Genomic DNA, 17,678 nt, shown 5'->3' with positions numbered 1-17,678 from the left:
TTTTAGTAAATTGTGACATTTAATGAGCACTGCTTTATAGCTTAGCACTATGAAGTTTTGGTAATCCAGCAGCTCTTTTCTGGGGAGAAGGCCAGACCCCAAGTGCTGGTTCTTATTTTACATGCTTGTCATTACAGTGACTTGACAGATGTTTAAAGTGCTCTCAAATTAACATGACAAACAAAATTAACATATTATCTGTGGTTTCTGTACTTATCACTACAGCGATCCTATTTATTCATTACATAGCCACAAATCATTCCCACTAATACGCATTGGTTGAGAATTAAAGTATTATCCTAATCCACAAATACACAGTAATTTTTAATATCGTAATTAAAAAAGATTTACTTCTCTGAATCATGAGGGGAAGCAAGTGCTATGAACGTGGCACTAATGGCAGCAGCAAAGAGAAAACAAAAGACAATGCAGAAAGCTTTCTGTGTAAGGTGTTCCACACACTTTCTTTTATTTTCAAAGACACATCCCAATACAGTGTTAACTATACTAAAGTGTTTCTTATTACTGCTCTCTGAATCAGCCATGAACTGAAATAGAGCAAAGAAACCTAATAATTCACAGACCCCTCTTTAACTGCTGTACAACACAACAAATATTAAAATAATAATAATAATAGTAAAACAAAAAAATAAAAATAAATGAAGTGAGGGGGAGAGAGAAATGAGAGCATCACAGCTGTGGAACGTTGCCAGAAAAGAACGAGGAAGAAGGAATTCTTCCAAATTGTTGAAGTGATTCTGTGGCTAATGATTTTTCAGGCTAATGGTTTTTAGTTCTGCCTTTTCACATCATCTGTAAGATGATGGAAGGATAGAAAGTCAGATGGAAAGGGCAGAGAATCTTGATTTGTAATGCTCTGGATCTGCTTTAAGGATCACTCACTTCAAATATAGCTCAGATACAGAGCACAGACAGAGCACAAACTGATCATCAGAAGCTCCTGAAATAATTACTATCCTGAGAATTGTCCCTGCTACTTTGAACTCATTTTTGGTTATTTCTCTCAGAGAGGCTCGCAAACACTTTCAACCCAAGCTATATATTTGCAGTGATTATATATTTCAATTATCAAACTACTTCTCCTGCACAGCTCCCTAATAGCACAAGTGGACTATAAACTCTGGAAAACATGGTGTAATCCCTGCAGCTGCCCCCAGATCCTTTCAGGCCAGTTTTCTGTAACTTCAAAGTACTTTTAGCTGCAGAGTTACCATACTGGCAGGCAGACAAAGTGAAAAGCTGGAATAGATGGCAAAACAGCTTTATTTTGGCTGCATGCAATCCCAACCACTGCCTGAAGCGCTGCAGGAAAAGGCAACCCATGGAGCTGCACATGATCATATTGTCCTCTTCATACACCACGCAATGCCACAAGATCTGCAGCAACATATTTTTTCAATATTTCTTGTATATTAAAGAAGAAAAAAAAAAAAAAAGAACAAACAAAACAAACAAACAAAAAACAGGTGCTTAGTACAACTTTACAGTTCCTTATATGTTTCTTACATAAATAAACCTTTCCACTTGCATTGATATTGTGTTATTCCTTTCTAATAGGATCAGAAATGTGCAAACAAGAGTCACACAGTACATTAATTTGTTTCAATGAGTTATGTTTATTATGCAAGGTGTAACTAGAAAATGTAAAAATGCATGAAGCAACTATAGTCTACAGACAAATGAAAACAAAATTAAAAGAAAGAATGAAAGGAAAGTACCCTGACATATCTTTGTATCTACATGTAGTTATGCATTTCTACATTCATTTTTTCAGTACAGAGTAACTGGGTTTGGATTTGTAATGAAAAAGAAGAAAGCTTTATGGTATGCTCTGTAGTTACAGGCCCTACATATTCTACATTGTAATCCTTTACTATTTGTGGTAGGCTCTGTTAGACAACAGCAAGTATGGAAAAACATCATTGAGGTTAGCAGAGTATAAACTGATGTGTGAATGCAGGAATGTAATCTCTCTATGTTGTCAATAAAAACTCATTTCAGGCCTAACTAAACTTTGCTTCTGAGATCACCAAGCAGCAGTGAGAGTTTAGAGGAATTTTTTCTTTATTAGTTTCTAAAGAACTGTTTTCTGATATTTTCAGCCTACACAAGTAGAAAATACATACAACTTCTATTGCTAATTTTGCACTAAACTGTTGCACGTTAAGACAGGCCAAGCTCACAAGCAGCATACAGCTGCAGTGATAAAACAAAACTGCAGCTTCTGTTCTGGTCTTGACAGAGCAGATGGGAGTCTGATTTTTTCAAAATACTATCTGTACACAAAACTCTGTTCAAAGGGCTTTATATTGAAAAGGTAAAATTTCTCTTATTACTCTACCTGTAGAGTATGACTAAGAGAAGAAGTTTGTCCCCTTTCAAGCTACCCGGTCTTTGCTAGTTAGCTGGCACCCAGAAGGGTGTAATACATTCATAGCCAGTGCACATTCAGAGCTTGCAAAAGTGTTGCAGAAGAGCAAGAGTAAGCTGATATAATGCAGACTGCACTCTGCCTCTCTTCTGACAGTCTCTAAGGACACTGGGAAATGAAAAGGTCTTTGTGCTTGTACCACCTCCACTTTATAAAGTGCACAATAGTACATGACATATTACTCCCACTTCAACTTTTCGTGGTGGAGCCTAATTTTTAATCCTCCTTTCACTACAAACCACTGAGGTATTCTCTATTAAAAAAAAGCATTCAGACTTTATGGCTCTTCATTCTGCAGTCCAGAAGGGCCTAGACTGTGACTCTTAGGCTAATATCCTGGCCAGCTGTACAATACAATGCCTTTGCAGTTGTAAAATTTCCTCTCTCCTGCTACAGAGCAGGCACAGGTGACATAAAGTATTCTAAATACTCTATACATTAGGCAGAAGGATATGCCATGCCATATGGCCATGCTAAAGTAGAACTTTCCTTGATCATGATTTCTGTCAGATCTAGTGGGCTTCAATCAGGAATTGTCCACTGCAGTGATGCACTCTGCTTCATGTGAACACATACATCCCATATTTGTCCCTTTCAAAGTATTACATTCCAGTAATACTCCTGCTGGATTTGGTACCCATCTATCAGCTCATTTATTATGGTAGGAAATAAAAAGAAACTTTGAACAAAATCAATTTCTTGGGGGGAGGAAACAACACAAAACAAACAAAAATCTTCAGGAATGACATCACACTACTTTAGTATGCATGAATACTGAATACAATACTTCTTTCCTAGATAAAATGCAAAATCCATATAAAATGAGAGCAAATTTGTTACTAGTATAAAAGGCAGATCCAACAGGATTCTCTCATGTTCCCATGAGAAAATTATTAACAAATAGATTCATATTTCTAGTCATCCAGCAAAGTTAGTCTCTATCTCCCTGGAGCTAAAGTAGACTAAATTATACTTAATGTGAAAGATGCTTTCCCCAGAAAAACTTCTCAGTCCTCACAGTTTTATTTGAAGAATCAAATTAATAATAAAAGAAAAAAAAATTAAGAACTATCATTAAACTGCTATTGAAGAAGTCATTTCAGGATGCAGCTTATCTTCTGAAGTATATTATTATTTATTACTTATGACAAATAGTACATAGGCATATCATGTACCTTCCTCTGGAGGATGAAAATCTGACTGTATATTCTTGGGTATTAGCTAGAATTAATAACAGGGGTTAATAAAGTAAATCCTTCTCAAGGAGTTTCTCAGTGAGGGAATGAGTAAACATTCTTGTGGTATTCACAGGAAAAAAAAAAAAAAAGTATATGCAGTGTTCAATGAATCCTAACAATAATTAGCAACAGTGGAGACAGAACACAAACTATTATCCCAAACTCAGTCATAAAGAAATCTAATACTGGTAGCCTAGTCATACTGTATTATTTACAAACCAGAGATTAGTTGTTTTCTCTGTAATTATCTGTCTATATCAGCTAGACCATAAAAACAGCTGAACATCCAGAAACAATTAGAACAGGAAAAAAAAAAAAAAAAAAAAAAAAAAAAAAAAGATTATTTATTATATCATAAATGTAGAGTGCTATAATTAATGAAAATATGTGATGTCTATTGTTTTTCTAAGATACTGATATTAAATTGAGCTACATTGTCAAAACTCTAATTTAACATGAAACAATATTGAATTTACCAAAGTGGATTTTTTAGTCATCTTAAGATTATACAACGTTGATGCACATTGAAAGCACAGGTACATGGGTCCAGAATAAAAAGCTGTATAAGCTAATATATTAGCTGTTTATATAAGGAAAAAAATGATGTTCTGCAATAACTGAAGTACCTGTTCATAAACTTATTCAACGTAATCCTCTGAAAGTTTGTGAATGCATAATTATCAATGGCTTAGAATTGAAGTGTTCCAAGTTTTTAAAGTGCAATAAACTTGTTATAACTGATTCTTACACAGGCTCCTTACAATTGTAACAATTTGGCAAAGTACAGAATGCTCGTTCAAATTAAGAGGTGACATTTTTGTTATCTATGAGTAGCCCAACAGCTTTTTATTTCTCATAACAGTAAATCAGCATCTTCTCTTTTTTTCCCAAATGGAACATAGCGTTCACAGGAAGGTTGTGCTGTTTTTTTTTTTGTTTGTTTGTTTGTTTGTTTTTTAAGTCTGCAGGGCAGCACAAACCAAAAATCTTACATGCATTTCTATGACAAAGTAGTTAACTTAACTTTGACAAATTCATGTAAAATGTATACATTTTTTTAAATATATAAAAATCTTTCCTTTCAAACAACACTGCAAGGTAGGAAATAAAAGGTAATTACCCCATAACTGTATGACAGTAATTTATTAGAAATATTACTGCTGTATTTCGACATTATATGTAGTTTCCCTGACAGGAAAATTTCCTTCACAGGAAATAAAATTATATACATATGTAGACTTGTCATGAGCATGTAGGGTTGACTAAGTAGAGCAGCTTTCTATTTCTTCTTCTACTGGACATGTTGTATTCCTGTTTAGAGATCAGTGGTGTAGAAATGATGCTGGAAGAGCAAGAACTCAAAACAAACACACAAGCCAGATTTTCTCCCATCTGCCATCCTGGTCTCACAGTTTGTTTAGTGACCTAAGGAAGGTCCATTCCAGTTCAAGCCTGGTCCCTTTGGAGGTTTAGCACTTCTGTGGGTTCCTATGTTACTCCCCAGCTTTCCTCCTATTGCGTCAAAAAATAATTCAGGAAGGAGTGAAGAGAGAAAGGCATGACTTCACAAGGTTCAGTGAGCTTCTGGCTTTGACCCTTTCAGGCTGTTTGCAACTCAGGGGACAAGGGTGCCTAAATATTGGAAAAGGGGGACAGCCAGCCCAGAGTTTAAAAAAAAGATGAAATGCAAAAGTAAGCTCTTCCCACGGTATTCGAGCAAGGATGGGGCATAGAACAAATTCTCTGTGACTCAGTCTCAGTCTCCCTGCCTCCTATGCAGGGCTAATGAAGAATTGAGGCTTTGACCAAAGTAGACAATTTGGATACTTTGTCCGAGGATACAAATTACAACAGAGAATTAAAAAATATGTATATTATTATGCATGGCAGAACATAGGCAACAACCACCAATACAGATTAGCTACTTCTCCAACAGATTCCAGATAATTTTTATTAATGTTTCTTCTAACATTGAGAAATAAACTATTTTGTTAAGTGGCAAATGTGCCTTTACATATAGGAATGCGCTAGAACTTATCTATCATTCAAACTATTTTTCAACATCTGTATTTATGGTATTTGCTTGGCAGTAAAAGAGAAAATAAACTTTTACCAAACTGAAATAACCATTTTCAGAAACTTGCTTAAGTAACAAGCATCCCAATAGTCTGAAAACATCACATGTGTGAGAGGAAGGAGGACAAGTCGAATTTCATGAAGTCTTAATTCCTGTTTTTGTTGCTCCACATTTGGTACGGAAAAAAGAGAGCTACACAGGATTTCCAGAGACATGAAAGGCATGGGGTTTTAATTCAAAAGTTTGCTCTTACAGGAGAAAAAAGAAAGATCTTCACATATATCATGAAATTTTGTAATTTCACTTAACCATCCTTAGCAGATCTATCACTGTATTTGGAGAGGGAGAAAAAGATTTTGGAATAAACCTAATGGCTCTAGACCTATGATGACTCTACATACTTACCCCAGCTGGACTGTTGCATCTTTTCTTCTTCAGTTATTAATCTTATGAGTTAAGGATTTTATTTGTTAATGTATTGTTCCAAACAGACAGATCTCTGATAAGGTTGGGTATTTTAGATCAAATACTGAAGTTAAAAAAAAAAAAAAAAAAGAGAAAGAAAGAAAAAAAAAAGTCTTATAAATAACAAGGGTTCTTTTCCCAGAAATCACATGCAAGAATCAAGACAAACAAATGCTCAATGTATTTAACACATATCCATAGTATTACTAATATTGTCATAAATTCTTGAAACAATATAGTCTTTTCAGCAGGTCTTGAAATGACTGAAAGTTTCTTTAAAATTAAAGAAACCATGTAGGCACTCACTGTTATAGGTTGGTAAATTGATACAAACTAGTAAGATTGATCCAAGGACTTAAGCTTGGTTTGCATTGGAAGGGACCTTAAAGCCCATCCAGTTCTAATCCTCCCACCAATGGCAGGGACACTTTCCATTAGACCAGGTTGCCCAAAGCCCCATCCAGCCTGGCCTTGAACAGCTCCAGGGATGGGGCATCCACAGCTTTTCTGGGAAGCCTGTTCCTGTGCGTCAGCACCCTTATAAAGATATCACATCTGCTTTCAAATACGGTAAACATTGAACATTACCAGTCCCTCCAAAAGGCACTGAGATATCCCATCCAAATCAGATTGGAACAATTTAGTAAAATAACACTCTTTAGTCTTTACTTACCACCACACAGCTGCAAGTCAATGATCGTTTGGCCAAAACATAGAGAGGCCACTGTAAATCATCCACTGCCGGAATGACTATTCTGGTGCAGCAGGTTACTGCCCATAGGGCTGCTGGTTCACACACTTCTGCACAAGGCTACCACCAGCACAGCATCCCGCATCTCCATCAGTGAAAAGACAGAGATCACCAGCAGCTCCATAGCACGTGACAGAATAAACTTTATCCTCCCAAGTTTTTGAACAAAACAGAAAGAAACACAAGATTGGGTACAGCATCCAAAGAACATTATTTTTAATATTAAGAAAAAAAATATATTCCTGTGCTGGATGAGTCAAGCCTTTATTGCTAAACCAGCTTAAATTAAAGAAGGTGGCAAACTGCTATACTCTAACCAGTGAAAACACAAAATCAGTTTCACAAATGATTTCTCAGCATTCCAGTTATAGCAAGCAGGAGATTCAGAAAAACATATTTTAATTAAAAACTTTATTTTTCATTACAATTCACAGTTTATACATGGCAAGATGAACTCTTGCCATGTGGACATTCAGAACACTGTGCTGGGGAGACAAGGGTCTTTGTTATAAGAGCATTGCTCTGTGCTGTTTCATGGAACTTCTTTAATTTTAAAAGCGTACTCTCTGTAAATGTTAACTGACTGATATTTACACTGAATTGACTGAATTTACATATTAACTTATATTTATTAGAAAACAAGCTAAGCATCCAAAAACATTAACATTCATATCTTGCATGTTATCTAATGGTCAGAGATGCTGTAAGATTTGCCACTTGAATCATGCCCAATCAGCAAAGCCTTGTTTTTGTGTTTTGCTTTTTTTTATTTTTTTGTTTTAATTTTCACAGAGCCTAAATTATTCTTTAAGGCCTGTTCAATTCATTTTATGTACAGCCAGGTTACAATAGACTAACATAAGAAAAGAATGTAAAATTATCCATTCCATCCTGCATTTCTTCTGAATCTCATGTACACCTATAAGCAAAATAGAGGACGTAAAATCAAAGTTAACGTGTTTTCTTAAAACCAGTAAACAAAACCCAGAGTCTGGTTTAGATCTGCTTCTCGTCAGCCTATCCTTTCCGAACAATCACCAGTATTCAGGTTGTGCTATTTATCAGCTCTTCTTCATGCCTGCACTTATATTCAGAGCCATCTCTTTTTAAATGTACAAAGTCACAGTGATACCAGTTTCGATTGCATTCCCACGTTAGTCACAGCTCCGGCACAGGCAGCCACTGTACAGTGTGACATTCAGGAAAGCACTCCAGCAGGATTCCTGTGTAAAATATCATATGGCATCTGGTGCGACTTGACTTAAAGAGGAAGTTAAGAATCATCGTCACAGAGCAAATATCTGGCAGAAGGTTTATGCTTCTTAAAAAACACTTTTTTTTTCTGCATTGTTTTCTGAATGTGGTTATTAGAATACAGCAATTAAAAGCCTATCCTGCCTCTCCTTAAAATAGCCATATTTATTTGCTTGTCATCCACCAAATAACTTAGTGATTGATAAGCTGCAGATTTATTTATTTTTTTTTGGTACACCTGACACAGAGAAAAAACTGCTTGAAAAACACTGCTTGAAAAAAGACCAAATAGGGTCTGCAAATTCTACAAGTCAGTGTGAACAAGTATCATCTGGACCTGAGTAAAACAAAATGCTTCTGGGGGACATGTTTGAAACTTCTAAGACTGCAGTGCCTTTAAATTTGGAGCTAAGAACATCATTTGATGATTGTTGAGTTTTGGCATTCATTCATGCTGGTTGGTATCTTCAATACAGACACCTTTAAAACACCATCATTTCAGGAAGAATGAAAGCTCAAAGAAAATACACTTCTCATAAAAAAAAAAAAAAAAAAAAAAAAAAAAAAAAAAAAAACACACAAACAAAAACCATACAGGAAGTGTAGAGGTTCTGGTTCTTCAAAAGATAAGGCACTGACAAAAATTTCTTAGGTAAAAGGCTGCATAAGAATTTCTTGCCATTTACAAATGTGTTGTAGTCCATATATGGTCCATTCCTAGGCTCAGTAAGGTAGACCCTGAAATTTTAAGGACTGATCCCTCAAAGCTACATTGTTACCATAAACAAGTGTGATTCATTCTTTAGGCCATATGGCACATTAGGAGAAGTGAAAAACAGTCTGGGCAGATAAAGGCAGAAGACGTTGCTTGTTCCAGCATCTTTTGATAACAGAAGTGCCATTCATCTTTGTGTCTTTGAAGAGATGTGATGGTAACTTGGGACTGTAGTTTCTGTGGAACTCATGCACACATATAAAATGCTATTAGCTTTGATCATTGACAGGGTGGAGAAAAAAAAGGTATATGGCTAGTCTAAGCCAAGAGCTTCTCATGGGGTGGGATCCAAAGTCACAGCTGCTTAATATTTTCAATAACGGCTATCTCTTCTGCTGCACAGTGCGGTGTCAAACCATTCATATAAATGCTGTCCGTCTTTGTAAGAGCTGGCAAGATGTCCTTCTCACTGGTGAGATGGTTGACTGACAGGGTTCTCTTGCAAGGAGTCAGGTCTTGATTGTGGTTTACAGCAAGTTCAGCGGAGAGCTTTCTTTTGATGGAGGTAGCCCGCTGGAACTTGTCATAGATCTCCACACTGAGACGCCTTCGCGTTTCTTTGAACTCTGCAGTGACATTGGCCGTCCACTCCGCAGCATGGGCTCTGAATTCCCCTACCTGTGGCAAAAATGAGAAGAAAAAAAAAAAAAAGCATAACCTGGCTGAGCACATTAAAGACCATGTAGGCTTGAAAGCCTGGTGAGCCCAATGTGTCTCTGGGCTGGCAGAGCTGCTGCAATTGGTACAGATTTCTCATCCCACAGACTTGTTTCTTTATTGACAGCAACTAAACAAGAAAAAATGATGCACTGGGAAGAGTTAACAGCAATTCTAAAAAAAAAAAAAAAAAATTAAAAAAAAATATATATATTTTCTGCTGAAGTTTGTTATTGAATTATAGGCAGCGAAGAACAACGAGATGCTCTGGAGCCCTGCCAGCTGCACAGTACCCAGCTGGTCAGGGGATGCTGAAATCCCAGCAATCCAGGCTGTGCTATGTATTGCTACCAGGGTGCAGGGTTATTTATGAGCACTTCTACTGTCTGCAGAAAGATCCCTAGGAGACTTGGCAAAGACTTTTCTAAATTTAGACAGAAAAGCTTTTATAAATGAAAGCATCAGCTGCTGGTATTCTCTTTTTTTTTTTTTGTGCTTGCTCGAACACAGTGCCAGTACAGTGACAGCTTCATGTCAGCAACATGTCTGCTTACCACCCCGACTCCTCTGAAGTGACATGCTAAAACAACTCACACACAATAGCAGTGTGGGACTCCTGGAGCTGTCACCATTTACACCCAGAGTAAATGGAGGCCGCTAGTCAGCACACGGGGCTGTGGTACAGTTACTATACAGCTGGTGGCATTTCCCCTCTCGTGCACAGATCTCCAGTCAGGTTGGTTTGGTTGCAAGGTGCTAGGTTTGCACAACCATTATCTTTTCTTGTATGTATACATTTGAGTAATCTGCTCTAGTGTGAGGTGTCCCTGCCCATGGCAGCAGGTCAGAACTGGATGGTCTTTAAGGTCCCTTCCAACCCAAACTATTCTGTGACTCTGTGCATGTACATCCCTGTCACACACTTAGCTTCTGTTCCCTCACTCTATGTATCTTTTCTATAGAGCCTGTCAATATAACAGGCACTATCATTAAAAACGACCAATTTTTCATTAAACTTTCATCAAAACTACCACTTTTTTTTACCCTTTAAGTTTCCTTTCCACCATTTCTGTGTTTCAGTATTGGGAAAAATGCAATATCCTATAAGCCCAAACTCTGAGACTACTGCTGAGGGAGGCAGCTGCTGGCACAGACTCAGATTATCCTCATCATCCTTGGACAGATCATGAGACGGACTTGGCAGCTTACCCATATAACAGTCAGAGGTGAACTATGGCCTTGTAATTTATATGCTATTTATATTTTTGCTCTTGTATTTCAACCAAAGCACCATTACAATATCAAGTTATATAGGTAATTAAAGGAGGCACATTTTGAGGAGATTATCTTGTTATAAGGGCTAAGAAAATAGATCGTTTTTCTTTAAATCTTGTCTCTGTGGGCAGCTTATTAATTGGAAGGTATAGCATAGGGAAGATAGACTGCTGATAAATATAACTCCAAAGCAAGGCATTTTAGAAGAACTAACCCACTTAAATAAATTAGTCTAATTGGTACTGCTCAGTCCAGAATTTCAATCACTGGCAAGCAAGCTTGGACTTGGCAAGCACAGAAATCAAATAAAAATTAACAAAGAGAAATACGGGGGGTAAGCTAGCAGAGAAAAGTGGCCAAAGGCTTATTCATGCTTTAGAGTACAGTGGAAAACAGGAATATAATGAAAGTAAAAAATAATCAGCTCACTCAGGAGTGACAAGGTCTCAGGAAAACTTCCCCCCTCCAGAAACAAAACAAAAAACTCTCTTTACCCAGAGGTCATTTTATTACATTTGTCTCAGCTTCAATGAATTACACCCGTTGACTAATGTGGACCCATTATGTATATTTTGTAAAACAGGGATTATTATCTGTAATACACAGAGGATTTTCTCAGCTGAATGATTATTAGTATTTAAATTGCGCAATTAGGATCAGACACACTGCACTTCAGATCTGAAAATAATGTAATCTGTACTGCTGAAACATTTCAACTGCTACAATATTTTTATTTGTAGTAAACAAGTAATAAAAATATGATAAAAAGTATCAGTTCACACCCCAGGGCAGCTCTGTCCTGCTCCAAATCTTGTATAAAGGCAGGCTGCTCAGATTCTGGACCATGCTACTGGCCGGGGGAGCAATTAGCCAGTATATATTCTATTCTACCCAGCATATTTGTAGCTTTCACCAGTTGTGTAAGCATTCCAGTTATTTTTCTCATATACACACCTCTGCCATTTCACATAGTCACATTCAATGGATTTTATCAGATTAGTAGTTTTAAAATTGTGTCTTGGCAACCTACTGGAAGCCACAAGCATCTTGAATTGCCTCCCCCTAACCTTTTTAACCTGCCTTTTAATAGTTTTCAGTTTCTGCTTCTCTCTTGTTCTCCCAGCAAAGAAAAAACAGCTAGCCATGCTTCTGACAATAGCAAGTACATGTAACCTTTAGTACGTACTCCGAATTACCCCACCAGTCCCCCTCACCACATGTTGGTGATGGAGCTGTCTTGCACAGGCAGTGTAACTCATGCATGTTAGTTATTCTGGAGAATTTTCAAACTGTAGTTGTTAGGATATTTAATTACTAAGTTCTAATTAGATTTCTTTAGGGAAGCAAATACATGCAGCTAGATGAAAAACATCATTAGATATGCCTTTTGGAGACAGACTCATGTTCCAATTAAGGTGATATGGAACATGAACATGGTGGCCTCAATCATATCTGTCCATATACCAGAGCTATGATGCTGCTTGGCACAATTTCAACTTTATATTAAAATCATTGAAAACATTGAAAAATGTTGTGCTGTTGCTAAGCAGAATTGAAATACATTAATAGTAAGTCAGAGGTAATTGGCACAGCAGGAGAAACTAGAAGTTCAGTGCTGTGTGAACTCTGTGTACCCCAAATTATTGCTTTGCTTTTGTGTGAACTGAAATGCACTCAAAATGTTATGTTTTCAGAATAAAACTCTCAATTCCATAGCACTTACAGATTCAAGTACAAAAGGTTACAGAAAAAGAAATGTGCAGTTTTCAACCGCCAGTGAACATAAGCAACTTGCTCTCAAAATTTGATCCTCCCTTTATCCATATGGACATTTCTGTTTATGTTCAGGTTCTTTCTGTCCTTAGGGTATGACATTTCTTCATACCGCATTATAGTTCCTCTTCATCTGGGCACTGACAGCCACAAAATCTTTTATGCAAAGCGATTGAAATGCCAGTTGCCTATGCTGCTCAAAAAAATCTCTACATACCTTCTGTAACATTTATTTACTTTTCTCAAATTCTCTTACCTCATTACAGCACACAACTTCAGATTCTGCAGTACCTGAAGGACCCTTTCCACTGGGTAGCTTTCCAGCCACTCTTCCCCCTGCAGCCTGTAATGCTGCTTGGGGTTGTTGTGTCCCAAGTACAGGACCTGGCACTTGACCTTGTTGAACCTCACACAGTTGGCCTTAGCCCATCAGTCCAGCCTGTCCAGATCCCTCTTCAGAGCCCTCCTGTCATTGAGCAGATCAACACTCATGCCTAACTTGGTGTTGTCTGCAAACTGAGGGTGCATTTGATCCCCTCATCCAGAACATTAATAAAGGTATTGAAGAGAACTGTCCCCAGTACTGAGTCCTGGGGGGACACCACTAGTGACTGGCCTCCAACCGGATTTAACTCCATTCACTGCAACTCTTTGGGCGCAGCCACCCAGTCAGCTTTTTAATTTCACAATTTTTCAACCAGTATACAGTGGAAACAGTATCTGAGCAATTTTGAAGTGTGGCTTCTCATTCCTGTTAAAGTCAGTGTAAAAAAAATAAATAAAACTATACACCAAGAATACTGTATGAACTTTCTGAATGATGAAACAGTTCCTGGACTCTGCAGATACCTTATCAACAATATTATCTAAAGATGGACATCCTGAATTTAATGGGCCTAGGAAAAAACATGGACATTAAGTAATCACTTGTTCTCCTGTTCCTGACAAAAAATATCTAAATACCAACATAAAACTGGTGCGGGTCTCTCAGTCAGTACCACGGGTGAGACCAACACCTTCCCTATTGATTTTCATTACCATGTTTTAGATTTCTTGTTTTCTAGCTGAGCTCAGATCTTGGATAGAGGCCAATCACATAATCCTGAATGTAAGCATGCCCAAGGGGATGCTACTGCTAAAAGAAAAAAATATTTGAAGGTATTGAAGAACATGAGTTGTTCTTCATTATGTTTACTCTAATTCCTTATATTTATTAGGAATTTGAGGACCTTTCTGGACATGCTCTGAACAGATAACCAAATAATTATATAAACAGAACTGCCCAATATGCAGGAAGACTGCTCATCCTATTAAGTATGGTCTGGACAGTACAAGTCATGTAGCCATAACCTTTACATATGAGTAGTCTGCACTTTGAATTAAGTCACAGCTGTGGTCAATAAAATAAAATAAAATTGAAACAAACAAGCAAACAGAGAAGGACCTCCTTAAATAGACTGAAGTGAATACACACTGTTCTGACTTTGCCTTAGTTTGCTTCTCTCTCTCAGGGTCATTCTTGAAAAATTCCAATGTTGAAGTATAACCAGTTAATCTTCTGCTGTTTACAGAAGGGGAAGATATCATTGTCTGGATAGAATTCAGAGGTATGATATGAAAGATATGCCTAGGAGGAACTATACCATTAAGTACTAAACAAAACATAGACATTACATACACTGTGCAAGAAAATGAGACTATATGTATTTCTAAATGAAGTGTGTAGTTTATTTGATATCTGTACCTTTATGTTGTTTCCTTTGGTATGCAGGGCTCATACACTTTATGATGGTCATACTGTTAGTGCAAACCAAAAAAAAAAAAAAATCAATTAAAAATTACCAGGTGATATACCTCTGACTGCATTTTAGGAGGGGGAAAAAAGTGGCCTTCCTTACTGTTCTTAATGCTCTAGATGTTCCTCAGTATATGATTTCTAACATTTATCCTTAATGCATTCTCCAAAGTTTTTCATCTTTTTTCTATCTCAATGTAATTTTCTGTTACTTAAAAATAACACATCCAATTAACCTCTCCATTATATGCTACTCAGCAACAAAACTAGAAAGAGCATGTACATGTCACATTATCCCAGCAGCAGAGTAGAGTACATAACATTTTGTCTTAGCTTTCAAGAAACTCATCCAGCCTTCTCAGAAATTGTTCTCAAAAAGTCCCACTTAAAAAAATGAAATTAAAAAAAAATGTAGGTACAGAGATACTAGATGTATTTAACAATGCAGCTGCTAGATGGGCTGACTCTCTGTAGGAGGGTTTGTCTGTCTTCTCACTTTCCTGCAGGCCTAAGGAAGCATAGGCCACTTCTTTCTGCCCAAAATTTATGTTCATCATTGCAGAATAGGGAAAGATAGGTTTCACAGACATTTTGATTGATCACCATTCTTTTCCTGTATATCAAGAATTTATAGTCAAAGTAAATAAATTCACATTCGCAGTATATGGTGTTTAGCATTTTCTAATTATAGCATTATTAGAGAATATGCTAATTCCATTGGGCTATAATCGGTGAATAGGTAGAGAAGACTCTTGTTTACTTGTCTTTAACACAAGAGAGAGGAAAGACCACAGGCACTAACAAGATACCTATGCCAAGCTTTCCCAGGAGTTTAATCACTGTCTTCCATTCCTTTGTTCTTCCCAGACCTCAGCTCTATAGCAAAGAACTCTTATACAAGTTTTTAAGCCACCGAACTTAAATTTCAAGTTGAACAGTACAAATCAAGCAGTAGTTTTCTCTTTTGGATCCCCTGACAGGTATCCCTTTTTTTAAAGCCAAATATCAGAGGGGAAAGGTTCTGTTTTATGAAGTTGCATCTTCTGGACTAACATTTAAATTATATAGTGATATTTTTGTAGACATGGTGGTCAGAAGTGTTTTGGGAACAATTCTCTCCCACTGGTAACTGGATTATTCAATCCTTTAATAAATAATGTTTGTGAGTTCATTCCAGTGAGCAATGACTGTTTGGTTTCACCCACATAACTTCCATGAGAACATCTGATACCTTGGATAAAATAAACCACACTACCCAATGGGAATGCAGAGAGCCTGCAAATTTTGATTATTGTTGTGGAGACACATCTATGGTGGCAGCTGTGTGAGTATATTTTGTGGAGATATGACAGATGGCAGATACAGAAGTGTCCCTTTTGATCTCTCATGGTCTGATTCAACTAAATAGAAACAGGTAGCTTACAAATTTATTTTTTTTAATCACAAACAGAGCCAAATACAACAGTCACCACATTTTTGCTTTGGTTTACCTCTTTTTTTTCCTCCTCCAGAAATATAAACAAACCATATTAGGTACCCGATACTGCCTATCAGACACCTCTTTACATAGAGCTACATGTTTATATTCTATTACTGCACACAAGCTATTGGCCTGCTTAGCTCCATCCATAGTGTTCCACTTTGCTAATGAACTTTCAGGCATAACAAAAAAGAGATGATTATATTTTCCTATCAAAATCAGTCATTCTATTCAGCTGTTTTTATCTACCTCAGAGAGCATCCAACCCCTCTCAACATGGTAGGTGTGAATTACACTCACAAGAATCACAAGAAGTAATCACAAGGAAGTTTAAGTTTACATGAAGCTCTATCAGCTGACCCTAATGTAATTCAGAAGGCCAATATGTAGTCTATTCTCTATAGCCCATGACTTTGCTGCAGCCAGAAATAGCAAACATTTTGAGAATTATACTAGAAGCATAACAAAATCCAAGCCACAAGCAGTTGAAAGGCTCTCTCAAATTTCTCCCACAGGATAAAAGATAACTTTCATAATTTCATTGAACTTTTTTTTTTTCTCCTTATAAAGATATGCTGAAGAGAACATAAAAACAAAAGACCTAATTTTGACTTGGTACTAAATAAAGACTGGCTACTGTATTTATATGGTCAAGTCCCACCAAAAATTGCTTAATCCTTAAATTTCCAGTATCGATATCTGGAGTAATATTTCTGTGAAATATTAAAGCTGCACTAAAGTTGTTCCACCTGAGTATTTCAACTGTGTTTACCCCTTGTAACAAAAAGTATTCCATAGTGTCTTCAGTCCTTTTTATCCATTATTGAAAAACATAATTTCCTCATTATCAACATGGCTTCTTGAAGATGCAAGGTTATTCTGCTGAACTGGCTTTGTCCAAGGACTCTTCCATAAGAGTTTCCCACAAGAAAGTTATCAAATGCATACACACTCATTATTGCTAACATGTTCTAGTGTCTTGTCTTAATAATATCCAAGCTCTGAGATTACAAACATTATAAATAAATAATAATAATAAAGTCTTCAATAATGTTAATGATGAGGATTATGGTTGAAGACATTCAAGACTAAATATCACTCTGTCAATACAGTTAAGTCACAGGTACATTTGTCTCAATGGCTTAAAGGATCAATTACATCTTGTCTCCAAAAAATAAAATAAAATTAAGATTTGCTAGACAGGACGAGGGGGAATGGGTTTAAGTTGAGCCAGGGGAGTTTTAGGTTAGATGTTAGGAAGAACTTCTTCACTGAAAGGGTTGTGAGGCACTGGAACAGGCTGCCCAGGGAAGTGGTGGAGTCACCATCCCTGGAAGTCTTTAAAAGACGTTTAGATGTAGAGCTTAGGGATATGGTTTAGTGGAGGGCTGTTAGCGTTAGGTTGGAGGTTGGACTCGATGACCTTGAGGTCTCTTCCAACCTAGAAAATTCTGTGATTCTGTAATGTAAATGGTGATAACCTACATTCAGTGAGTCTTCGTGTATAAATAACTCTGAGAAATGCCATTGCTATAACAGAACTCTTTAATCAATTTCTATCTTGCTATGAAGTGTAAGTAATTTGCTCCAGTTTTATTTTTGCAAATTCAATAGCCCTCAGTGCCCACCTTCCCTTGCCAGGCACTGTGCCCAAGTTGCTAACAAAGGTGTATTTGGGTAGCACTT

The 17,678-nt window shown here is 36.9% G+C and overlaps 1 protein-coding gene across 4 annotated transcripts in view; it reads right to left on the bottom strand.

Moving 5' to 3' along the window:
• Positions 1–7,587: 7,587 nt before the first annotated feature.
• The window catches only part of KCNK2 (potassium two pore domain channel subfamily K member 2), a 131,326-nt gene continuing 121,235 nt past the window's right edge, over positions 7,588–17,678 (bottom strand). For all 4 annotated transcript variants that reach the window (XM_084512778.1, XM_084512781.1, XM_084512780.1 and 1 more), the window contains one exon: positions 7,588–9,630. In XM_084512778.1, coding sequence (XP_084368904.1) covers positions 9,307–9,630 — 324 coding nt within the window. In that variant the 3' untranslated portion in view covers positions 7,588–9,306. The remainder of the gene's footprint in view (positions 9,631–17,678) is intronic.

Source organism: Aythya ferina, assembly GCF_964211825.1.
Source record: "Aythya ferina genome assembly, chromosome: 3".
Taxonomy (NCBI): Eukaryota; Metazoa; Chordata; class Aves; order Anseriformes; family Anatidae; genus Aythya; species Aythya ferina.
This window is presented reverse-complemented; position numbering and strand designations above follow the sequence as displayed.